At 35.4% G+C, this 25,712-nt stretch overlaps 3 protein-coding genes and 1 long non-coding RNA gene across 6 annotated transcripts; 2 read left to right on the top strand and 2 right to left on the bottom strand.

Moving 5' to 3' along the window:
* Positions 1 to 284: 284 nt before the first annotated feature.
* LOC105115169 (Serinc-domain containing serine and sphingolipid biosynthesis protein) lies at positions 285 to 4,280 on the top strand. Its single transcript, XM_011011988.1, has 6 exons — positions 285 to 639; positions 1,528 to 1,764; positions 2,470 to 2,581; positions 2,664 to 2,838; positions 3,400 to 3,643; positions 3,746 to 4,280. The coding sequence occupies exons 1-6, from the start codon at positions 453 to 455 to the stop codon at positions 4,042 to 4,044; spliced, it is 1,254 nt and encodes a 417-aa protein (XP_011010290.1). The 5' UTR covers positions 285 to 452; the 3' UTR covers positions 4,045 to 4,280.
* On the bottom strand, positions 783 to 1,538 carry LOC105115168 (uncharacterized). The gene is made up of 2 exons (XR_840284.1): positions 1,463 to 1,538; positions 783 to 1,377 (listed from the first exon to the last, which is right to left on the bottom strand). It is a non-coding gene; the product is annotated as an uncharacterized LOC105115168 (long non-coding RNA).
* Positions 4,281 to 8,521: 4,241 nt separating the features above from the next.
* Positions 8,522 to 13,699, top strand: LOC105115166 (uncharacterized protein At5g19025-like). Of its 3 annotated transcripts, none has more exons than XR_840283.1 (3): positions 8,522 to 9,255; positions 12,955 to 13,160; positions 13,386 to 13,699. XR_840283.1 is itself a non-coding variant. In XM_011011985.1 (2 exons), exons 1-2 carry the CDS (start codon positions 8,603 to 8,605, stop codon positions 12,995 to 12,997), a joined length of 696 nt encoding a protein of 231 aa, XP_011010287.1. In that variant the 5' UTR covers positions 8,522 to 8,602; the 3' UTR covers positions 12,998 to 13,697. The 3 variants fall into 3 exon arrangements, 1 of the variants encoding a protein (XP_011010287.1); XR_840282.1 differs by having other exon boundaries at positions 13,376 to 13,699; XM_011011985.1 differs by having other exon boundaries at positions 12,955 to 13,697.
* Positions 13,700 to 14,342: 643 nt separating this feature from the next.
* On the bottom strand, positions 14,343 to 24,148 carry RFR1 (REF4-related 1). Its single transcript, XM_011011986.1, has 12 exons — positions 23,707 to 24,148; positions 22,781 to 22,891; positions 21,878 to 22,225; positions 21,205 to 21,530; positions 21,008 to 21,099; positions 20,278 to 20,638; positions 18,831 to 19,041; positions 18,098 to 18,212; positions 17,828 to 17,989; positions 16,417 to 17,077; positions 15,906 to 16,112; positions 14,343 to 15,660 (listed from the first exon to the last, which is right to left on the bottom strand). The coding sequence occupies exons 1-12, from the start codon at positions 23,979 to 23,981 to the stop codon at positions 14,555 to 14,557; spliced, it is 3,975 nt and encodes a 1,324-aa protein (XP_011010288.1). The 5' UTR covers positions 23,982 to 24,148; the 3' UTR covers positions 14,343 to 14,554.
* Between the last annotated feature and the right edge of the window lie 1,564 nt (positions 24,149 to 25,712).

Here is a 25,712-nt window from a genome sequence, read left to right as displayed (position 1 = left end):
TCAACTAAACTCTTAACTCAGCTCAGATGATATTTTAAATTAAAGTAGATAGAAGTTAATTTAATATTATCTAAAAAACTGGATAGAAATAAATAAATAAATAATATTAAATAATGAGATTTCGAAAAAATAAATAAAAAATATTAAATAGTGTTATTCTCTAGATTTATTTAAAATATTAAATAGTGTTATTCTCTAGATTTTTTTTTTTTTTTGGTTGAGATTATTTTTATCCAGTTACCCAAACGCATAACCTGGACTTTCGACGGAGTCATGCAATGTGTGGAATTTAAACACGAACGTGGATAACAAAATCTCTAACAAAACCATGAATTTAAAGATTACGTACGCAACGAAAACAAAGACATTTTTGTTTCAACTCTCCTCTCCCATCCTGTCCTCTCCTACCAGTCTTTACCTGACATCATCGTCCAGAATCTAGAGAGAGAAAGATGTCGTGCTTGTTGACATGCTTCTCATCTTGCTGTGCATCTCTGACATGTGGCCTCTGCACTTCAGTGGCTTCTGGGATCTCTAATAGATCCGCAAGACTTGCTTACTGTGGTCTCTTTGGTGCTTCTTTGATTCTTTCTTGGATTCTCAGAGAAGTTGCTGCTCCTCTTTTGGAGAAAATCCCTTGTTAGTCCAATTTTTCACTGCCCTCTTCATTTTATCTCTCAATTTTTCAGTTTTGTGTGACAAAGTTTGATTCTTTTAGCTATTAATGATTCTGGAATTACATAATTACAGAATTTGCGAAGTCAATTGATAATTTTTTTTTTTGTGTTTTCCAATAGTTTTGATGATTTTTCAAGATGCAAGAGGGTTTTCTTTATTTAGTAGTTTCTTGGTAGTTGGGGGAGTATCGTAATTCAAAAATAGGTCGTCAAAGCTCTTGGATTTCTATGCAGTCATGTTCTTCTGACAAAAATGGATGATTACAGTCTGTGATGTTCTCATTGTCCTTCACATTAATTTGCCAAAATCTTTTGATCAACCCTGTACAAGTTGATTGTGCTTGGACTTCCTTCAAAATTGACAAAGGTTTGTTTTGTTTGATATTAAGAAAATTTGGCAATTTTCGAGGCTCTAACTCAAGAACTCTTGAGAGGAGGAAACTAATGCCAGTTGAGCGACAAGCTGATTGGCATCTTTCGATTGCTGGTTGTCTGTTGGTGGTGAACTGAGGAAATATGGGTCTTTTGAAGCAGATTTAGTTTTAATTGCCAAGCTAAATTGATATAGCTGGGGTTCACATCTGCGAACTTGGGCAGCCCCTTTCGCTCACTAAAATTTCTGTGTTCTTTCTTTGTTTGTTACTGTGTTTTAGCTTCCGCCTGCATCATAAGTACTTGTGTAAATATGTATTTTGATAACCTTTGGTAGTTGGTAATGGAGATTTTTTAAACTTTCCCCGAATCTATTCTGATGTATTACTTGTGTAAATATGTATTTTGATAACCTTTGGTAGTTGGTAATGGAGATTTTTTAAACTTTCACCGAATCTATTCTGATGTATGTATGTAGGGATAAAGTCTTCCGGTACTCATCCAAAGGAATGGTATCAAATACAAGCGGTGCTTCGAGTAAGCATGGGGAATTTCTTGTTTTTTGCAATACTTGCTCTAATAATGATTGGTGTGAAGGATAAAAACGATAGACGTGATTCATGGCACCATGGTGGTTGGATAGCAAAGATGGTCATTTGGCTTTTGCTTGTTGTGCTCATGTTTTTCCTTCCTGATTCTGTCATCTCCGTCTACGGTCAGTTTTACTCTCATGGTTGGAATATCAATTTAAATCAGTTATCATTATTTCTGGTTGTCAATCCAATACAACAATTGAGCAGGAAATTATATAGATAAGGACCGACTTTCTTATTGGAATTTTAATTATTTTTCCATGCTTGGAACAAGCTTGTTCTATTGTGAAGTTACATTGGGCAGACGGTTTGGGATTTAAGGACCCATCATTTTATAGGTTCATTTTAGGCCTCATTGATAGGTCAGATCTGATCAGATTTGCGTAAGACTAAGGAAAATTGGTGGTGCTTGGATTGATAAATTGCACTGAATGGCTCTTAAAAGAACTTCTATAGAAAGGACATTTTCTGATTGGCATTTTAATCATTGTTCCTTTCTTGTAATGAGCTTGTTCCATTGTGAAGAAATTTAACTTACATTGGACAGATATTGGGGTTTGTTGGTCCATCATCTTACATGTTCATGTAGGATTTGCTAACAGGTCAAATCTGATCAGCTATGCATGAGGCCAAGGATTTTTTTTCTTGGAACCTTGGATAATCTTTTGTCCTAATTTGTGTTCCTATGATGATGATGAAGATACCTTTAGGCCTGTGGCAGTGCCATTTCTTGACTTGGATTCATGAACTGTTACATGTATTTGATCTTTCCTCCTATTTGATTCCAAAACTCATACTTGATGAACGCAAACAAAATATTCCTGCAGGAATTTTATCCAAATTCGGGGCAGGGTTATTCTTATTGGTTCAAGTGATTATTTTGCTGGACTTTACCCATACATGGAATGATGCATGGGTTGAGAAAGATGAACAGAAATGGTCTGCCCAGATTCCTATATCTCTTAATTTTCCATTTGATTGCTTTTGATGGATCTGTTAAGTTGCCATTGCATGTTTTCAGGTATATTGCTTTACTTTCTGTATCAGTTGGATGCTACCTAGCAGCATTTACTTTCTCTGGCATTCTCTTTATGTGGTTCAATCCATCTGGACATGACTGTGGCCTCAATGTTTTCTTCATTGTCATGACCATGATTCTCGCATTTGCTTTTGCTGTGATAGCATTACATCCTGCGGTAAGGATAAGATTGTGTTTTCTAATTACGCAAGTGAACATGTGTGTTTTTTATTATTCATTAGTGCCAGTCAAAATATCTGATATTCAAAAGCAGCTCAATCTGATTAGATATAATTGCACAATTATATGGTGTATTGTATGTTATGTTGATTCTTAAAGCATTGATTGTTTTATTACTGAAGCCATAGAATCATGAAAGATAATGTACTTAAAGAGACATATTAGAGAAAGCTCGACCATCCATTTGCAATTCTATTACTAACAAGGCATTATTTTAGTTATACCAATAATTGCTGTTGGCCACGTTGACCCAAATTTCCTTAATGTGAAACTCTGAGTCCTATGTTTTCAGCTAGACAGTCACAATTTGTTATAGCATTTGGTTCTGCCAAAAGGCATGCGATTTAAGTGTCTTCACACAAGTCTTCTTAAAAATTGTACTTGTCCAAGATAAGAATCTTGTGCACTCACTGAGGAAGTAACAGATCCTCAAATGTTAAAACCAGAGAAGTTTTTGTTGCTTTTAGTGAATATGATCATGAGTGGAAACTACAAACAGGTGAATGGCAGCCTCTTGCCTGCTTCGGTGATATCAATTTATTGTGCATATGTTTGCTACACGGGTCTCTCCAGTGAACCCCATGACTATGCATGCAATGGTCTGCACAACAAATCAAAAGCAGTCTCCACAAGTACGCTTGTCCTTGGGATGCTCACGACGGTTCTCTCAGTTCTATATTCTGCTGTTCGTGCTGGGTCTTCAACAACATTTCTGTCACCGCCATCCTCTCCCAAGGCATCAGGTGATATTTATAGCTGGAAAAGAAAATAGTAATTTCTTAGGAGGAAGTCTTTTTGCATACTTATTGTTTCTGTACATTGCTGAATCTTATTCTGTTCTGTAGCTGGAAAGAAACCGCTCCTAGAAGCAGAAGAATTGGAAGAAGGGAAAGAAAAGAAGAAAGAAGCAGAAGGCCAGCCTGTCAGTTATTCTTATACCTTCTTCCACCTGATATTTGCACTGGCTAGCATGTATTCAGCTATGCTTCTTTCTGGATGGACCGACACATCTGAGTCCTCTAGCCTAATAGATGTTGGCTGGACTTCAGTTTGGGTCCGAATCTGCACAGAATGGATCACTGGTTTACTCTACATATGGACCCTTCTTGCTCCACTGTTTTTCCCCGACCGCGAGTTCTTTTAGGTATCATGATGTGTTGATAGTAAGTTTGGTGGACAGTCCTAGAACACTGTTAGTAGTGAGTTGTTTGCTGGTTTATAAAGCTGGTTGTATTTTTATTTATCATCTGAATGTGCTTCGTTTAATGTTGTAACAACCTCTGTTTAAGCCGACTTTCAATGCAAAAGAAGAAACGAAGAGGATGTCTGTATAGAGTGGAAATTGATGAATTTATTGTTACTTCACTTGGAGACTGTCAACCGTGTGTTTCATCGAATTTCCGTTTACTTCCTCTGTTGTGCATTACTTAACATGGAAACTCCCCTATGGATTCAGCAGCACAAGCTCTAACCTGGAGATCTTGATCATCAGTTGACAGAAACTGAAACGTCTGTCAAACCTGCAAAAATATCTTCCAGGACTACCCCACCACTTAAAAATCCCTTTGGATTAATGTTACTCGAAGCTTTGAACCAAGAATAATTTGGATCGTTAAGACCACTAGAATCAAGACAAGGCTTAAGAACTGCATGTGTATGCTTTGTTTGATGATGTCTATTTTCGATGTTATTTGTTAAGTATGTCATAATATGAAACCTTATTTAGTTACATTTAAAGTTTGAAATTTACTGAAGTGATTGTTCCTCTCTAATTTCACTTCCAAGTATGACAGATTCCTCGAATGTTTTATGGATGGAGAGATTCTTATTAGCATTCCCTGTCAATCATGTGATTGATCTTCTTGTAGGCCATTTTAGTTTTAAAGAAACTACTTTCTTTGTCATCTTTCTTGAACAACTTCACGGGAGTCATATGTCGGAGGATTTTTATCACATCAAACGACTGTCAGGTTCTGCGGGGAGTACGTGTGGGAAAGACATGGAGTCATGGACATCAATGACAAGTGTCGACCTACGTTGCTCCTGATCAGTTCATTGTTTCATCCATGGTCGTTTTGTCTTGTTCCTGTTGAATGTGATTCATTCATGTTTTTAAAATATTTTTTTATTTTAAAATATATTAAAATAATATTTTTATATTAATATATCAATTCAATCTAAAAATATAAAAAAATTAATTATAAAAAAAAAATTAATTAAAAATAATTAGACCTACCTTGCCAAACACACCTTAATAAATAATTTATTAATATATCTATAGCTTTTACGTTGTGTGATTTATATGAGGAAATTTTCTAATCTTATACTTTAAATTTATAAGATATGAATTGTATAAATTTAAGTGATGAATGTTTCTTTAAGACAAATTCATTACTCAAAATGGTTGGACAAGATCAGATTTGAAGAAGGATGATGGATATAGATATTTAATAATTAAAAGTGGAAACACTATTTAAATTATTTTTAAAAAATTAAAAATTTTAATTATTTTAATACATTAATATTAAAAATAATTTTTTAAAACTAAAAAAATATTATTTTTATATATTTAAAATAAAAAAATATTTAAAATAATATTTTAAACTAAAATCACTATAACATTATTAAACACAACCTTAAAAAAAAAAAAATCCCTTTCTCATTTCCAATTCCATTCCATGCTTTCCACGGAAGTTACTCCACGTGGATGGGACATGAGGCTTCATAAAGCTAAAATGCTAACAACGCCTTTTATCATAGCTTTAGCATCATAGCCAAGGTTTTTTTTTTTTTTTTCTCAATTCATTGATATGGAGTAGATTAATAAAATTAAAAGTAAGGACTTTGTAATTATAAAATTAAATTCATGCATACACTGAATTTTAATATAACTCTAATGCATGGTTAAATAGAAATGATTAAAATAAAAAATTCAATAAATCTTTCAAAGGATCATTTGTTCCAAAAATATCTTACTATATGTATATATATATATATATATATATAGTCAGTCCCGAGTTTCCCATGAAATGGGGTCATGTTTCCTATCGTCAATTGTCAGCAATTACTCTGTTGAAGAAACGAATAATTCCTTTTGTTTTTCTTCAAAAAAGAAAATTTCAAAAAAAATGACATGAATTTATTTTATTTTTTTAAAAGGCCAAAGTCCTTAATTCTCCCATTCTCATTCCCCGTACGTGCTTCCCACTGCCCAAGCCGACACATGCCCTCCCCAGCCTGTAATCCCCCTCGTCATTCCCATTCTCTATCTATTGTGAATAAAACATGCATGCTTGCATGCATACATACACCCTTCTAACGATCAGTATAGTTGCAGGAGAGTTGCCTTTGTGCGAATGTATAATGGCATGGCAGTACGGGCGCGTGCGGAGACTTCCCAGTTGTCTTCTAGTAGAAAAAAGAAAATGGGAAAGTAAATAGAACTCCTCTTAAAAATGAAAAGTGAGCTCGTTCTCCTCTTAAAAATGATATAAGAAAGTGAGCTCCTTTTTCTAAAAACTAATATATATATTTGGATCAGTTTATATATATTTTAATTAATTTTATAAATTTTAAAATTAATAACTATATAAATTTTTAATAACTTTAAAATTTATAAAACTTGAATTATTAACATCTAGAAAATATACCTATAACATTATTAATTAAACTACATTCTCTAAAATTAAGTAAGCTAGTTTTTTATTTAATGCAGGGGCGTTACACCTTATTTAAATATTATTTAGATTATTAGTAAAAATTATTTTTTAAAGTAATTTGTAATTAAAAATATATTAAAATAATATTTTTTTATTTTTTAAAAAATATTTTTAACATCATGAAATGTTAATGAAAAAAATTAATTTAAAATAAAATAAAAATTTTATTTTTTAAAAAATATTACACAACTGCTATACCAAACACTCTTTTAAAAAGTCATAAAGGAGCATGAGTTATGGGGTCCTCTTATCAATTCATGAGTTATCATATCAATTTGCATGTTATTGCATCAACTCATATGTCATTGAGTTAATCAATTTTTTTAAAACAATAATATTTTATTTTAAAAAAAATTCTTAATATCAACCTAATTAATTTTAAATGAGTTAATCTAATCACTAAATCCTATTTGAATTAATTGAGTTACAAAAAAAATAATATAATTTTTAGTTCAATTTAAAACTAGCTTCAAGTGAAGTTTTAAGTCTTAAATTTTTTAAATGAACATGATAAATCAGAATAAATTTAATATATATGGATTAATATATAAATTTAGTAAAGATTATTTTTTATTTAACAATAAAAAATAATCCAAAAATTATCTAGATGAATGTCACTTTTCTTTAGTTATTCAGTTAAGATTTTTTAAATTAATATTGATTTTTATTATACTGGTCTGTAATTCATAGCGGGTTAATAATAATTTTTTTAAATAAAAAAAATATTAAAAATATAGATAATATTTTAAATATCTTGGGTTTGATGGCACTTAAATCTAAGCAGATGATAATAAAAATGTTAAGATTTATTTTTTTATTTTTCATAAAAAATAATTAAATTATCTTTGAAGTATCATAGACATAAATCCAAATTTAGAAATTATTTATAAACAATAAATTATCATAAAAATCTAGTTTATTATTTATAAATAATAAATTATCATAAAAATCTAGTTTAATTTTATATCTAAAAATTCAAATCATATTTTTCTATTAAAATAATTTATTTTTTATATTTATGAATTTTTTATTCCTTCAATAGAAATTTTATCTTTTCTTTCCTTTTCCCTTTTCTTTTTCTTTTTTTATGAATTTTATGTTTTATATTTTTTAATTAAACTCAATGCAAAAAAATATTTATTTCATGGGTGGTTCTTTGTAATTTTTCACCACCAACAACATTATTTTATAACAATACTAGAGACTATGTGTTTCATTTCATTATACATATTTTCATCTATAATACACGCAAAAAATGAAAATTTATTTTTGAAGACTTGAAATAAATCATTTAGAAATTAATATTATTTTAATTTTTTTAATATAATAAATTAAAAAAATACACAAATAAAAAGGAGTTTGCAACTAAATTATATTGCATATAAATAAATAATAATAATTAAATAAAATAATACTTATTTTTACAGTTCAATTATACTTTTAAAAAATTTTAAATTTTTTAACCTAAACACATATTTGTCAAGTCCAAACCTCTTTAAGTTTTGAATGATTTGCCATATTTATAGCACTTGTGAATCTAATATTTTTGCTAGTTCCAGCAACCAACCTAGATCTAAGGTGCTAAAATAAAAAAATAAAAAATAAAAAAAAAGAAGAAGAGAGAGAGAAAATGAGAAGAAAAAACAATTAAAGAAATGTCTCGAAAAAAATAAAAAATTAGAAGTAAAATTATTATTAGAATCTATATTAAAAGACTCTGTCAACCTTTATCCTAATTTATTTTTAAATCAAAACAATAGTATTTTAACTAAAAAAAATCAATGAATTAATAATCAGGTTTTTAACTAAATAAACTTAATTTTTTTTAATTAGTTTAAATTTTAAATCAGCGAAGTCTCGAGTTAATCCAACGGTCAATCCGGTTTTAAAACAAAGGTTCCTTGTCGAAGAAAAAAACAAAGAAAGAAAAAAAACCACACCAAAACACAAGGGTGTCCTAAAAATCCCAAATCCCTTGTTAACATGCACCATCTCTTCTTCTTCTTCACCATGCCCCCTTCTTCCTCCTTCACGCCAAAACCCCTCAAATCCTCTGCTGCCTCTTCGTCTTCTTCAAACACTGGAAACACTAACTCCAATCCAAACCCAAGCTCCCTCCCCTGCAAGCACTCGCCATCAGCAACTCTTGACCTTCTCATCCTAATTCTAGTCCTTTTCTCTGGCACTTTCCTCTTAACTTCTTACTTCTCTTACATCTTCAACTCCCTTTCTCTTCTCCTCTCCAACACCTCTCTTTCCCTCCAGTTCCCCCCTTTCCCTTATATTTGTGGGTTCTTCGCTCTTTTCATCCTCTCTGTCCTTTTCATTGAGTTCTGCTGCGGAACCAGATCTCGAAAGTGTGACAAACCTGGCTGCAAAGGCTTGAAGAAAGCGATTGAGTTTGATTTGCAATTGCAGACTGAAGATTGTGCTAAATCCACTGCTGGCGATGACGTTGATAAGTTGCCTTGGAAAGGGGGGACTGAATCCAATCCTGATTATGAGTGTTTGAGAGCTGAATTGAGGAAGATGGCTCCGCCTAATGGGAGGGCTATTTTACTTTTCCGTGCTAAGTGTGGATGCCCTGTTGCTAAGTTGGAAGGTTGGGGGCCTAAACGTGGTCGCCGGCATAAAAAGTGAGTTTTTTTTTCACCGTTCTTTTTTGGGGTTTTTTATTGATCCGGTTCGTGTTCTTGTTTTTATTAGATCAAAGATCATGTTCTTTGTTATTTTTTATGTGAATTTATAGTATAGTTAAGTGTGAAAATTTGGTATGAGATGGGACCAAAATTTGTGTCTGATGATCACTGGATGTTGTTTTGTGGGTACTTTTGGTAGTTACATTCAACGTGCTTCGGTCAAATGTTTTGATGCTTTTTTTAGAATGTCCATGTCGGTAGAATTATGTGGTAGTGCAAAGTTTACAATGAACGCAAATGGTGTTAATTATATGTCTGATTGAATCTAGTCGACGCTGTTATGGTACATGTTCTACTCTGAAAATTTAGGGTTGAGGTAATGATTATCTGTGTATGTTCGATCTAGGAATTGCATTATACTTATAGAGTTCCGATTGCTTTTTGGCTTTATCCTAGGGAAATAAATGGATTACTTGAACACATTCTCGGTTGGGAATAGGTACTTTTAGCTGTCATCTGCTTCACTTTGTTTTCCATTTCCATAATGTGGTCTTTTGTTGAAGAGTCAGGTGCCATACCATTCTCTAGCGCATTTGGATTTGATACTGCTATGTCTGAGATATCTAAACTCTACTGTAAATGTTTTGGCCTTGATGGTAGTTGATGATTGAAACAACATATTCATTATTCTTCAAGAAACTCTGGTTAGGAATGCGTAGATTAATTGATTATTCGAGGGGATGGTACTATCTGGCTTATTTGCCGGAGTACTGAGTTGTTGAGCTCTCCCTTTTCATTAATATCTTCAAGACTGTTGGTCCTTTGGCTTCTCCTGATCAAACCATCATGTGCTTCAGAATTTGATTTGTCTCTGTTTGAAAGATAACATGCAAGTTCTTTTTTATGCTGACCACTCCAGAATGTTCCTGTTTGCACTTTGGAGCTCATTTGTTTTCTTTTGTTAGCTGGGTTGTTTTGCTGGCATGTAGACAAATATAGGCTGTGCCAATCAGGTGAAGTTTGCGAATTTAACTGTTGTGGACTGAATGGAAACTGATTTGTGTGTGGATGAGTGGAGGTGTATAATATTGAATTAAGCAAGTCACATGGTGAATCATGCTCAGTTGGAGTGGAACATTTAGGACCTTAATGCTGATTAGGTTGATCGAACAATAGGCATACAGTTGATACTGGTTAAGTATTCGTTGCTGGTCAATAATCTCTATATTCTGTATTCCTGACACACTGGGGTACTTGTTGAGTCTCTTTTTCATTGTGGAGGCACAGAGTGATAGAAGGTTTGATATAATAAATATTTGCTTATAGAAGCCATGGCTGAGATTTTACTTACTAATCATGCAATTATAAAATGACTCTGAAGTGCTTCATTTGCCTACAGTTAGAGGTTTTGGCTCCCTCTTATTTTTCCCAATTAAACTTCCAGCTAACTTAGTCTATGTAATAGGAGTGTAAAAGGTTTGATCAAGAGAGGCTTTTCCTGCTTCTAATATATGCTGTAGTTATACTGAATTAAATTTTCTTGTACTTGTCCTTGGCTGCTCAAGTTTTAATGTCTGACTGGCTATATTATGCCCCAATCACCTCCCAAGTTGAAAAAGAAAAGAAAAGGAGTAATAGAAGGAAAGGAAAGGAAAGGATATGATTCACTGGGCTATGGTTAATTCATTTGACTGAAGGAACATTTGAAGTTCAAGGAGAAGAGATCTTCAGTGCCTGTAGTGAAGTATGTTTCATGGTTGCAACAAGATACATGGTATTGGGTTGGTTTGAAAGATTTGTGTGAGAGTTAGACAGGGCTGTTGATGAGCATCAACATAGTGGTGGATAAGTGCAAGTGATGAGGATGGATGGCTGCTGGAACTAAATTACATGAAATGTGAATTTGAGCTCTGGAGCTTAATTCTAGAATGTAGATAAACAATCTCATAAACTTAACCGTATTGAGCTAAGTGAACTCATGGCTTGTGTATAGCCTTCCGAAACCGCAAGTGTTAAGGATGAAAAATCCCCCCTGCAAGCCTGTGTTTTTTTTCTTTCTCTGGGATGTAATTATACAGCAACATTCAAAAAGCTCCTGCAATTCTGAAATATTAGCTGTGGTCATTAGGTTCACAATCTTCTAGTTCTTATACTAGCTGACAATTGCTTAAACATAATTAAAATTATCCTATGCTTCCTCCTAGGTAGAATTTTCAGGTTCTTAAACTCCTCCAAGTTGTAGAGTTTTGGAGGAGTTGGGCTGTGAGGTTGTTAATATCATTTTGTGTTCAGTTGATGTGTGATTTAAGTGTTTTCATGCCTTTTTTTTTTTTTCATCCTCGCTTTCTCATCTTTTCTCTGTGGGAGTCTTATAGAGTTCTATCAAAGGTTAGGCTTTGGAAGCTTCCTTATCAAAAAGTTTAGGCTTCAAAAGAATTTGGTCCTGGTGGCAACTGTTCTAAAACGGCCATTAGCATTGCCAAAGTTCTGCGCAACTTTTTGTGCTTAAAAGGTGTTGTTGGATCTTGTGCATTAAGCATTTGCTTGATGGTCATCATTGAAAGCAGTGATTTACTTCCCTGTTCCAAATGTGCAAGCTTCTAGTTAGTAAAATCTGCTCTGTGCAATTGGTCCTACCCTATTTGAAAGTTATTAGCATTTGTTTTCTCGTGTTTTATATAGTTCTTCCTGACACAATTCACCATTTCTGTTGTCTGTTAAAATAGCAGTATCCCATAAAGAAACACCTTTTCAGCTACTTGTTAAGCAGCAATTAGTATTTACCTTATTTCAGCAAACTACTTATATGGTCTAGAGTCTTTCTGGGAATGTACTTGAGCTTCGTGTGACTGTTCTGTGCTTTAGGTAGTGCTGTAGAAGGTTATTTAAACTCACCCTGTTGAACAGAACTGATAAGTTTGAGCCATGCATAATCCAAGGGATGCTCCTTTCAATATGGATATAAGTTAATTTTCTGTTCCTGGACTGAATTGATTCTTACTGGCAGAGATGGACAGACTGCCTCAATGTCAAATTGAGGCAAATTCAAAAATGTCAACCATGTTTAATTGATGTTATTATGCAAATGAGAAAATGCCTTTTGCTAGTTAATCTTGATAAATCTACATCAATTCCTTTTTAGTCTCTCTCAAGAATCATTGTTTAAGCATTAATACTGATTTAGTCAAGATGATCTCTTGATTGCAATATATTTATCTGTCTTTTTGCATCTCATACAGCATCACATGGCTATTTGGTTGTCTTCACTTTGTCTCGCTAATTTATTTTTATTACATGCTAATCATCCTCTTTTGTCTGTAAGTTAGCAATATACAACTTCTTTCAGAACTTCTCATGGCTTCTTTTTCAAGGGCTCTCGCTCCATGAATTACTGGATTTGGCAGGATCTTCTTATAATAGAAACATGTTTAGTGTTGGGGTGATGTTAGTCAATTATAAACCAAGTTTTAGTTTTAGCATTTGTTTGGATTGCAGGAGGAAATGGCAAGACCATTGTGCAACTATTTAGTCACCTATAGTTTTCATGTTTTACACAATTCATTTACATTGACAAAACATTATTAGGCTACTTGTGATACTTTTATAGTACTATTTAAACCTTTGTGGTGTAATATTAATCTAAACAATTTACTTGGTTGTTCTGGTTTTAACTTTTGGATTTGTTGGCACTTGTAGGGCTCTGGCTAATGTGGCTGCTAATGGAGGAGATCATCGTTGACAATTCATGATGGTTTTGTTGTCATGCCGTCCTTTTATATGCCTCCTCTATACTATTTCCTTTACCTTTCAGATTTTGGACGTTCCTTCTTTCTAGAAGGATACACTCCTTGATCAGGACAGTTTTCTAATCCTATGATCTGGCCGAGCCTCGGAATCAACATGTCTGAAACACTATTGCCTTTACATGAACTTTCATTAAAAATTCTTCTCATTTCTGAAAAGTCATACAGATTTAACTATAGTGACTTCCATTCCTGGAAGGAATTACAAATTTAATGGGAATAAATATATAGTAGATTTTCCAAATGAATGGTTGTTTGCTTTAATAATTAGCTTCTTTTGTTCGCTATGCTTTTCTAATTGAGCTTTATCTTAGATATGCACAGACCTTGATGCGGGTCAGGAGTTAGAAAAGGTCAACAAGGAAAGAGCCGAATCGAAGACTTTTGGTTTTCGATGCTCTGCGAAGGCCAATTTGAGGATTGAATGAAGAATGAGATTAGACTTTCGGGAAATCCCCAAACCATCTTACCTGTATATAATGCCATCGTTGTTGAACAGGATTGATCTTTTAGCCCTCATAATTTCTCGACCCGACTAGACTTGAGCCATTGATGATTTTATAGAATAGTTAACCTTGGCCTTCTTTCTGGACGTGAATTTGGAGGCTCAAAATTAAAACCTTTGGCGCTTTAAGATGATGCTGTTTCTCGACTTTCCTCTGCCATCTTTTTGCTAATGGATCATGATGAAACATTCTATCCCATGCAGAAATGTGTAGCATGTTCATTAGATCGGCCAGGCATAAATATTACCAACATTAACGTAAAAGGTTGATACAACACGGACATGCTAATATGTTAAGGAGGTAAAGCTTGAATGTGTGTCTAAACTATATGGATTTGGTTCTTTACATCATTGTAAAAACAATTTTGGGTTATTAGGTTTTTTCATATTAAGTTGGTTTCTTATGTTCTTGAGTTAACGAATCAAACGTTTTTATTATTTACTAATATCCTTGGATTATTTTGACACGGTTAACCTTGTTCTTATATTTTGATTCACTGTTAAGGGTGTCAATTTTTTATACGTATCATAAAAACATGCAACGTTTTGTGCAAACCACAGAGCAAGACAGGTTAACAACGACTGTCAAGGTGAGATGCTTCAGGCATTCGATGGGATCCTTTTAATACATACACTAACAGACTATGGAGGAGTTTTGGGACGTCCTGAACCGCCCTAGGTAGAGGACTTGTGGTTGAGTCTTCCATTAGGGATTGATTTCACCTTTTCTGCCTCGAATCATGCTAGGAAGTTCAAACCCATTGGCTAAAACAGAGTCCTTGTGAAAAAGCTTGGACAATTTACTAAGCATGCTCTTCAACAGTCCATGGTGTAGGACCCTATGTTACAGACCAACAAGCCTTATGTACAAGACATCCCCTTTCCGTTTCTGAAAGTTGAAAGAAGCTTACATTTGAATAAAATTTGGGAGGGAGCAACTATATGTGAGAAAACTGGCTAACCTATAAGACTAGAAAACAACTGGAAATCATTGATCATCGATTATCAGTTCAGCAGCCTCACCCATAGTCTCCACCCCACCAGTTTCCAGCAAAGCCAGGGCAAGATCCTTCTCATTCCACTGCCTCAATCCTTTACTTAGTCTCTTCAAAACATCAGCATCCACCTCTAGCACCCAGGAAGGCGTGCATCCCACCATTAGGCTCACAAAACCAGACACGTAGGCCCGCCAAGTGGTGCAATCACAGCCAAGTGATATTTTCCCATCAAGTGCACTCGCAAGAAATTCCATGTGCACACCAAGTACTTTGGGACGGCGTTTTGATGATGAGTCAACTCCCCATGCCAGTGCCCCGCAGTGGACTGAAAAGAATGCTAGGGCATAACCCCCAAGCATGGCGACCATCCCTTTGGACCCTTCTTCCTGCTCAGACCTGTGAACAGCTATAAACCAAGATGGTAAAGTTTCTTTAAACAATGCCTGAACCAAACCTAAGCCACCAGATAACCATATTAAAGAGGCCCCGAGTGAAGCTGCAAGTTTCACTCGGGTCATTGCTGTGGTGAGCGAAAACTGTCCACACCTCAGTCCATTTTTTGATCTCTTTAACTTCTCTAACCTCTCCCTTGGAAGACCAGTGCATGCTATTTCTCTCACAGAAAGCATCATGAGTGAAATAATATCTTCCATTAGCGATACAATATTCCTGATGCTTCGGTAAACACGCAGATAGAGAATTCCTGGAGCAACTGGGGAAATCCCCCCGCTAAAATGGGAACCAAACCCATGGCCAAGAAGAGCTCCAACACCACCATTGCTTGAGATAGCTGCAGCATTTGGACCAAGTGTCGCACAGAAGCAGCTCTTAAGAAGTTGAAACACTGCATCGTTATTGTGAAGGAAGACGGTACGGGATGCAGAAAACACAAGGAAGTCAAACCATCGCTTCGCCTTTTGGGTCCACAGAGACGCCACAATTGGCATGCAAGGCCAAGGACAACCAGCCGCAAGGGATTCCAATGCTGGACCAGCCAAATTGAGAAATCGTTCTGAGGCTTTGTCAATTTTATAGGTTATGGTGAGGCTCACAAAAGCAGCCAGGGGCAGTGGAATTGTAGCCAGAGAGCTCACACCTGTGAGAATGACAAGTCTTAGTAGGAATATCTAAGAAACCATTTCTAGAGCATAAAAAGGAAAGATTTTGCAGCAGTCTTATTGCAGAACCATGTTTCTATACTGCCTATGATGGTATGATGTACATACGGCACATGTAGAGCAAAGAAATAGGATAGTTAAGTAATATTAATATAATGCTTCTGACTTGAAGTAATAATTATAATAAAAGCATCTGGAACTTGTAATTCTAGCAAGAAAAAACCTGCAGCAAGGCTTGGGACATCAACACCAGTAGCAGCTAATATTTTCTTGATCTTCTCCTCGACAATGGACAAATTTGCTGCAGGACTGGGCCAGTCTGTACCATTCATAAATACTGGTTTCCACACTCCACGGCTCACTTCAGCCGAGAAGTAGCTCACAATGGTTGCCAAAGATGCGGGAAGAAAATCAGCTAAATCTTTAAGGCCTGAGAGTTCAAAAATCATAAAGTTATGACAGCATGCAACTGGCCAAGGCTACAATGGAAAATAATTTACTTTTTTCATAAAAGGGTCATGTATCAACAAGCACCATCAGAAGACTGTCTTTGGTTGCTTAGGTTACCAGGCCACATAAATACATGCCATTTGAGAAAATCTAAGGCATTATAGGAAAGTGTTGCCAGAAACTTCCAGTTTCTCAAGGATAAGTTTTCTCAACAGAAGTTCTACAAATTTTCAGGTTCTCTATATGACCCCACTCTACAGATGAAATCAGACAGGTGTACCAACCTGTAGCCAGTTCACGGGGAGAAAGTCTTCCATGAGCACAGGCAGTCAAAGCGGCATCAACCACAAAAGGAACAGCTTCCAAGATATCCCAAGCTGGTAATTTAGGTCTTGGAGTAGAATCATCAGTTCCTGGTCCAGATGAACCGCTACTTACAGAAGTAACGGTAGTTAATGACTGGCTTCCTCTATTAATCTTTCTGAACATCATGTTAAGAAGCACGTTGACAATCTGATGAACAGGAGTTCCATGAACAAGATCAGAGAGAGTTGCAGCAAGACATTTTTGATGCTGTCGATACCAGACTTTCAATTTGGGAAATGAGTCCAAAAATACGGGCTGTGCAGATGACGAAGTCGCAACTGCTGAGAGTCTCCTCTTGTTCTGATCCTTGAGGACATTTCCAGAAGAGACTAGGTGGGAGTTTCGTACTGATAGGAGGTATTCAGGAGTTAGCTGGGATCCAACTGTGGGTACATCTCCCACTCCACGTTCAAGAGGAGGATGATTAAACCGCCATAGCTTCAAAAGAAGAGCAAATGCATTTGAAAACACAGCATGGGCAGAGATGTCTTCTCCTGTGGGCAGAGTCCATGAGACATCAGGCACGCATGAACCAAAAACCTCACAGATGGGCATCAACGAGCATGCAAGTTGTGGAACCTGGAAAGCATAAAAAAAAAAAATACAAGGGGAGAAAGGAGTTAGCTTGTGGATGAAATCAATATCCCAATCACTAATGAAAAATGCCCCTGAAGGGAAATGATTGAAGAATCAAAACAAGCAAAATAAATTTCTTGTTTAAGAAAAATAAATCCACTTGATAGATATGCTGTGTTCATTATAAATTCCAAATCCAATAAAATTCATAAGCATACTATATCATGATGATATGAGCTGTTATACCAAATGTAGCTTTGTCAATCAATCTCATCCTTTTTACTACCTTGTTCCTGTTTTCCATTTTCAGAATATGCTCCAGTCAAGAACTGAAAAGTAGCTCAACTAAATTTCCAAAATAAAAGCCTTCGACCAATACAATGGGCCACCACCAAGAGGCTTGCATGTTTATTCCCCTTCAACAGGAAACATGCCAAATTATCAAATATCATGTTTATGTCCTATTTCAAATTAGCAATCTCTGAAGCTTTGTTACATACACCCAAGCACCTTCAACTTCAATCACATTGTTCAGTGGTGCTCAAGCTACTGTTTCATTTCTCAGAGGCCAAACCAGCCTTCAAGGCAACCAAAGTACATGGTGTATTGCACAAGTTTAACCGCGCACAAAGCATCTTCAAAATCAACAAAATATATTCAAACCAACAACAAAATATATTCAATCCAACAACAAAATCATTTCTTAACAAAACAGAGGAAGATTGAGCATCAGCAATCAGGCAACTCACTCACCAAGCCATGTAGGGAGAAAATCTGAACACAATCCACAGTTGCTATTCCTACAATTAGTACATTCAGAATTGGAGCGTAACGTATCAAATGGCTCTCACTCCCAGAATATTCTGCTGGAACCGGAGGAGACAATAATCTAGTAATGAAATGAGCAGTGTGTTCCTGCATAAAAATTAAGACGTTGGAATATTTTGAATGTTTTTGGGGGAAGTTTCTAAATTGCAGTTCACTTGACAAAATCTTTCTCACAGTTACCAAGTATCTGCTTACCTGTATATTCCAACCCCGGAGAAGAGAAGCCCCGCAAAGAACTGTAGCAGCAGATATCTTCTCATCATCTGATCCCTTGACCGCAAGCTCAAATATTTTCTCGAGCTCTGCTAAGCTTCCATCAAATCCATGATCTTAAATTCAGTTGCTTTACCCTTGGTTAATTTACAAAAAAGAGCATCTGACATACCTGGCTTCAGGAAAGAAAAAAAGTACTGAAGACCAGGACAAAATCAAAGAAGTTAAGGATAAGGAAAATTTATTTACAGACTTCATCCTTGGCTTTTGTGTTGGAGGAAGCATCCACATACTAAAGGTAGCAGCTAAAAGAATCACCTCTCAACTCTTTTATGTTATTAGATTTCATTTATCTCACTTCGCAAACCATTACATCAAACCTGAAAACTACTTAGGGTCTTAAAAGTTGGAACTCACCAGAGAAGGGTCCCACCTAAAATTTCCATTATAAATAACCTCTCCATTAAAAAGACCCTAGCCTCCCAATCTCTCTAGTTATTTCTTCTTTTATAATTAAGCTACAGAATCCAGAAAAAGAGATACAATAGGGAGAAAGTTTTGAACTGAATCTTGAAAGAGCATTGTGAAAGAGATTGAGGAATGAATTGATCCAATGGACTACTATTTCTCTAGCTTTGCATACATAAGTTTCAACAATGGAAATACGATCTGGATAAATTAACAGCATCAACTTTAAGATGAAGTGTGAGTATACCTTGAAGCGGGACTTGAAACCAGAGCATTGACCATCGACGGAGAAAGTGGGACCCCGTTCATGAATGATGACCAACCAGGCACCTGAGCTGGCATGCTGTGAGGTATTTGGCTGATGCATCCATTGACATACCCTGGCCAGAAATATGCTGACGTGTCCAGTAGACTTCTTGCAATGCAAGCCTCAACAATCAGATGTCTCATGTTTCCAGCTGAAAGTAAGAGTACAAGACCTACGATTAGGAAACCTCAACAATGTGTTGAAAGAATAAGCAATGGCCCAGATTAATGAAACATTGTACAGCTGCTGTTTTGGATGCATTGAAGTGAATGTTATATAAAAGTAAAAGAGAGATCTTGGCCAAACATCAAACACTTAACAGAATGTTGGAAAAAGAAAGGATTCCTATCATTAAGACAAACAGATGACTGCAAAGTTTACAAGTGTGCATGATAGATAAATAAAAAAGTCATTCAAAAAGTTCAACATGATAAAACTAGGGAACTTCTCCCCTCTGTAAGTATTGAGGTCACTGCACTTAGATCAACCATTGCGTAGAACATTAATACCATGTCATTTTGTCTTGTTGTGTTTTAACAGATATGACTCATGCTTATGTAAAAGATTTTCTCCAGATGACTGTTGCAGTGCAATTATGAACTTCTCTGCATTTCTCTAGAAAGCAAAGCCAGTTGATACCAATGCCTCCTTGCTTCTTATTGCCTATGATTGACTGCACGCATGCAGAAAGTGAGGGATCTAGGATTGAAGACTTGAGGGACCAAGAATTCTTTTTTTTTCTCTCTCTTTATAGTAAGAGGGATTATACTTAAAACAAGTCAACTATTTTCTTTTTAGGCATTTAACTGAAAATTAAGATAAGAAAGTGCATGCGTAACAATTTTAAAAGGGAGGAAAAATTCCATCCATATGAGAATGAAATACAATGAAAGAAATCATTTCAAAGCAAAAAAAATGGAAGAAGCATTTTACTTGCAAGGATTGAACAGGGCAGAGGACCAAAAAGGCTGTGTTTTCAGTCCGTTGGAAGGGGGGCTGGCCCCTCCTGGATCCATCTCTGAATGCATATTTATGTGAGCACATGAGCTATCCACTTCCATTCTATTCACAATTCTATTCAGTTGTAAGGATGTTCTTTGTGGTTTCTGGGAAGGTGTTTGGGGTGCATTGTTGAACCAAGGAAAGCCTTAAGCATTTATTACTGCATCTATCCTACATTCCTACAAGTTTTTTTGGATCCTCAATCAAAGATAGTGTTGCTCTAAACATTGTTGAGGAATTCAGAAAGTTGTCCCATTTTCTTTTATTGGACAGGTTATCTGTGAAAGATTACAGGCCCAGATGCCAGCCTGCTACATAGTTGTGGCTTTGAACAATTGCCTAATGCACTAATGATAAACTTCAATGAAAACCAAAAATGACTTACAGCAGTTTATCGGCAGGTCTTTCATGCTGATGCACTCAGAGTATGTACTACCAACATTGATGCCTGAAACAAATAACATGGCCTTCGCAACAGCCTGATTGGCCGCAGAAACAACAGATTGAGGTGGACTCAGCAATGTCTGATAATCACCCAATAACTGTAAGCTGGACACTAAATCAATGCGGCGTTTTCCTGAAAGTTTTTTTTCTTTCCAGTGATTTGTTGAGCCACATTCTGATTCATCAATAGGCGTGTTCTCATCTTCAGCAATAAGATCAGCAACCACTAAAGTTGTGATGGATAGTAAAATGCATAAACGAGCATCCAATCGAGGGATAGGACCCTCAATGGGTTCCCTTTCCTGACAATCGAGGATAATTGTGAATGATTTACATAAATAACCTCTTAAAACAAAGAAGAATAAGCTCTCGAAAAGCTAGGGAATCAACTTATTCAATTCCGTAAATGAATGTGAAGCCTCTAGAATAAACTAATTCAATGAAAATAATCCTAGATGGGAATGCAATGAAATCCAGACCAAAACGATAATTAACAAACCAAGAGAGAGAATTTTTTTTCCCCATCCCCCTCTGGAACACCATTGTAGTCAGCATGAGGCATGTGTAGCCTTGACTTGAATGTTTTGTGAAACTTCATGTTTATGCTCCACAGCATTTCTTTTAAATATATTTATGATGAAATTTGAAATCCAGAAAAAATGGGTCCTAACCCTTTGAACAAGACGGAGAGCTGCAACCCAAAGGCCTAGAAAGGTTTCATGCCATGTGGTTCCATTTATTGCTTGAAGGGCTTTAATTGAACCTGCGCAACATGAAAACTTAAATTTTCACTCTCATTTTATACTTGTTCTGTAACAATTGAGATAACATTATACAGGCTTAAAGAATATCTCAACTCTGGCCCTACCGGTTATGATTTCAATAGCACTGGTTGCATTAACTTGATACCCATCCATGGCATCTTCTAATGCAAGATCAAGAGGAAGCCATAGGGCAGAATGACTAGCCCCTTGACACAAACCAGAGGAAGACACTAGAGAGCCAAAAGCCATAACTGAATGGAACTTTTGCAGTGAGCTTGTCTTGGATTCTCGACTCGATACTATGCTACTACCTGAATCTGTAGTCAACTGCAGAAGATCCTCAGCAGTAAGAATTTTTGAATTTCTTAATGCTGATGAATTTGTTCCAAGCAGCTGCAATCTCTGGATGAACCTTATCCAATGTGTGGGACTGAAAAAGCAGTACACAAGTGTGTGTGAGTGATTGCACATCCAAACCACAGGCCCAACTGAGCTCAATCAAGCTACTTGTGAAGAGTCACAATGACTATAGACTGCTAAAATTTGAAACATGTGACCAAGAGGAAGAGGCAAGTATAATTCATGTGATACCACAAATAAATAGGAGAAAACTTGAACCAAGATCAATTTCAACCATATTCAATTGAAGGTCAATGAACAAGCTTCATTTCAATGCCAGGAAAAACCAAACATAAATCTAAATCTCAGGTTGATTGGCATAACTAGAGTTGGATGATAATTTTAAGAAGCAATTCTTACAGGGTAAAAGATACATACAAGTTCAGGCGCACCAGGTCAAGAATCCTTGAAGTTGATTTATCTTGGAGAAATTTTCCAATCATCTCAATAGCCATTATAGTATTCATCTTATACAATTTCTCATGATACTCAGTTTGCATCTGGTTGTAATTATCATTTGCATCAATTTCCATTTCTTGAGGTTTGGTTGCCCATCTGGACTTCATCTCTGGTATAAGTTCCAACAAACCTTCATCATCCAAAGAGGCATCTAACAACTGTGACACGATTGAATAGAGAAACTCAACCACCAGAATCCCAGGACTGGTAGCTTCAAGACCAAAATTATGGGAAAGATGAAGAACACCATCTATTGATTTCATGACCCTGCAATAAAGAAGGCACAAATTACATATGTAAACTACTCTATTCTCTGGTAGACAATTAAAGGAATGCTACCTTACTTATAGCTACCTGGCTTTAGAATGCTAGCATTTTTATTAGTATTCATGAAGTGTATATACAATGAAATCATGTGCAATTAGGAGATCAATTGTAAGAAATATTAAACCAATGTGAGACATAACTTCCTAATTGTCAACAAGGGTTAAGACTTTAGCTATGTCATCTTGGGAACTATAAACGCTCTTGATCTTTCTTCCAGAGAAATTTACACCCTTAAGTTCTTTTCCTTCTTTCCTTCTTTCTTCGTTCCTTTTTTTCCCACTTCCCTTGTAAAGCACACATAAAGAATATAGCTTCACAAGGCATAAACCAGCACAGTTGGCAGCAACCAAGCACACATAAAAAAAATGAGGAAGCCCATTGGCTGTTGAATGATGACCAGAAGGTAAAAGGAGTCACAATCTAAATTGTTGGCACTGCCAAAGCAAGCAAAGTCTCCAGTTCTCATATGGTACAGAAGATGAAACTTGAACTCACATCTCATAGTTTGGCACATTAATTTGGCCCTTCAGTGCAAAAGCAAATGTTTTAAGGAGTTCCATATAAAGCCTGTATGCCACTGGCCGAGACCGTCTGCATGGAACAACCCTGTGGAAACCAGCAATAAGATGAATTCACATTAAAAAAAAAATATGTATACCGGATAAAGAAGAGATTCCAGAAATTTTCACTGAAAAACAAAGACCAAATTGCATACAATTCAACACTAATATGAAACAGACAAATCCACATCCAACCTATACAGCACTTCCCAGTCAAAGAACAGCAAATGAATACTTGAGTAATCCAAAACAGAGCTGATTAGAATTTGAATCTCTAGTTTCTGTAAGAACCACCACGCAACAAAAAAGAAATGATGGCAATGTGGGGCTACATCACTGATCTAAATGCCAAATGCCAGACACATCCATAATGAATCAAAGCATTTCTAATGTATAGACCTGTATTCCAGAGTTAAACAGGAAATCAAATCCACACCAAGATCTTATGTAGGCATTGCTTAACAGCAGAAAACTTTTCAAGAAATAAAATGCCAGAAGAATCCCAGCTTTCACTGATCATAGGTTTTTTCCACCCAAAAAAGAAAAGAAAGGAAAAAACAAAGAAAGAAAGCCCACTCCGATTATAGGAGTAAAGGTCAAACTGAAATAGTCTATGTTCAGAAAACTGGATTGAGTGTGCAATTGCTAACATAAAAGCAAGAGCTTTTGACATTGATGTACAGTAAATAACAGAATATTGACTCTTGACAAAAAAAAAAAAAAACAAAACAGAAAAGACTCAAACTTTACCAACTTTTAATCACCTCTTTTAATCACCTCAAAGAAAGGAAATCCCATCAAATTCAATAGCCAAAGAGAGGCAAAGACAAATTCAATAACAGGAACAAGAAGAAAAAAAACCTGTCAGAAAGAAGTGCAAGAACCATCAAAGGAGGCACAATCCTGAGAGCCAAGGCCTTCTCAAGAAGCTTCCACAAAATGGGCATGTTATTATCCCAGAAAATGTAAGAAACCAAGACATTAGCAAGCTCTGGAGAAGGCAAACCGACTCCATTGGAGCTCAAACTAGATGATACCTGAAGAGCCCATATTAGAGGATCACTGCCTTTTTCTTGGGCCACCTTAGTTATCTCTAAAACACTATCCCATATGGTGTTTTGCATAGACATGGCCATCTGTGGCCAGTATTGTTGTGGATTTCTTTCTTTCACTTGAGGAGCAGAAATCTTTATGGGTTTGTATTGAACAATATTACAGCAGCAGCCGCTAAGCTCCTGTTTCTTTGGCTTTTAAAGTTTAAACTAGAAACTGAACTCTCTGGGACGTGTTGGGACGTGTGGGAGTTTTAGCTGGTGACAAATGTAAAAGTCAAACAGAGATAGGGGTAGTGGTGGAGATTTAAAAATATATGGGGTCCATGTGAGGACAACTAAACCTGTCTCTTCAGAGATATGGCCCACCAAAGGAATCTTAATTTCATTGGATCTATATTGACTTAATTTAATAAAAAAAAAATTCTAACTTTGAGTGATATTGCATGTGAATATTTTTTAAAGTATTTTTATTTTAAAATATATTAAAATAATTTAAAAATAAATAAAAATATTAATTTAAAATAAATAAAAATAAAATATTTTTAATTTTTTCAAGAAATACTTTCAAAATTCATTTTTCTTTTATATTTTTCTTTAACTAGGAGAGGTTTAGACTTCAAGCGGCCAAATTCTAATCATAATTAGAAAATTTAATTTGAGTATCAACTGACAGAAAAGATCAACTAGAGTAAGGAAATCAATCCAATTTAATCTAATTTTTTTAAAATAAAATAATATTATTTTAAATATTTTTTTTTTAAATAACTTGTTTTACCTTGAAATTTTTTATTAGATGAGTGTTTTAATCTATGTTTTCCCTCAATTCGGATGAACATGATCAAAGTTTATCGGTAGAATTGGTATTTGTTTTTTACACGTCCTTAAAGCTATCAATAAACAAGTATTTTTCAATGCATATATTTGTGTATCCTTTCTCGTATATCTGTTTTTACTCAATAACACCCATGATCATGTATGTTTGCAGCCTACCTTTTTTTTAGTACAAGTGTTTTCTCACAAATTCTAATTCTTTTGAAACCACAACCCTAAGATCTACTGTAACACCATAGTCACATCAGTATTGAAGATGACGTATCACCTCCAAGTTCCCACCCACCCATCCACCCACCCATCCATCCATCCATGTGTTTTTAAATATGTTTTTTTTTCAAAAAAGGAAGGAGAAGAGGAGGAGGAGGAGGGTGGTGACAGGGGTATTTTGACGAAAAAAACCCTAAAAAAGAAGAAGATAACTAGTGGTTAGGGGGTAGGTGGAGATGATGACAACAGGTGAGTTTTCCGATCCCATCGCGTCACCAAGAGTTGGCCCAACAGCATGTTATGTGATCATAGCATAGTACTACCTTGTGACACGTTTGGACAGTTAACCTTTTCGGTTCCACTTCGAGGGGGGAGTGTGGGGGGCTGCTTTTTGTCCTCTAACATTATTGTCTGCCTCTGCCCCTTGATGTTACGCCGATGATGCGCATCCCTCCGGGGTAGGTGAGCACTCCTCCTGCCTGCAGGCTTCCCTTTGTATTATCCGCGATTTCTGTTGATAATATTTTTACATTAATTATAGAATCACTTGATTTGTTTTTATATATAGATGTATACACTAGTTTATATATAATTTAATTAATTTTATAAATTTACAAGTTAATAATTATGTAAGTGTTTAGTAGCCCTAAGAAACCTCAAACTTATAATTATTAAAACATAAATTTAAAATATGATTAATTAAAATCACTTGATTTTCATTGCCTAAACATGTTAGTAAAAGTTAGGGTTTGAAAAGAGATACGCATACTA

This window comes from Populus euphratica, unplaced genomic scaffold, assembly GCF_000495115.2.
Source record: "Populus euphratica unplaced genomic scaffold, PopEup_1.0 scaffold649.1, whole genome shotgun sequence".
Lineage (NCBI taxonomy): Eukaryota > Viridiplantae > Streptophyta > Magnoliopsida > Malpighiales > Salicaceae > Populus > Populus euphratica.
Note: the sequence above shows the minus strand (reverse complement) of the source record. Positions and strands in the feature narration are given on the sequence as shown.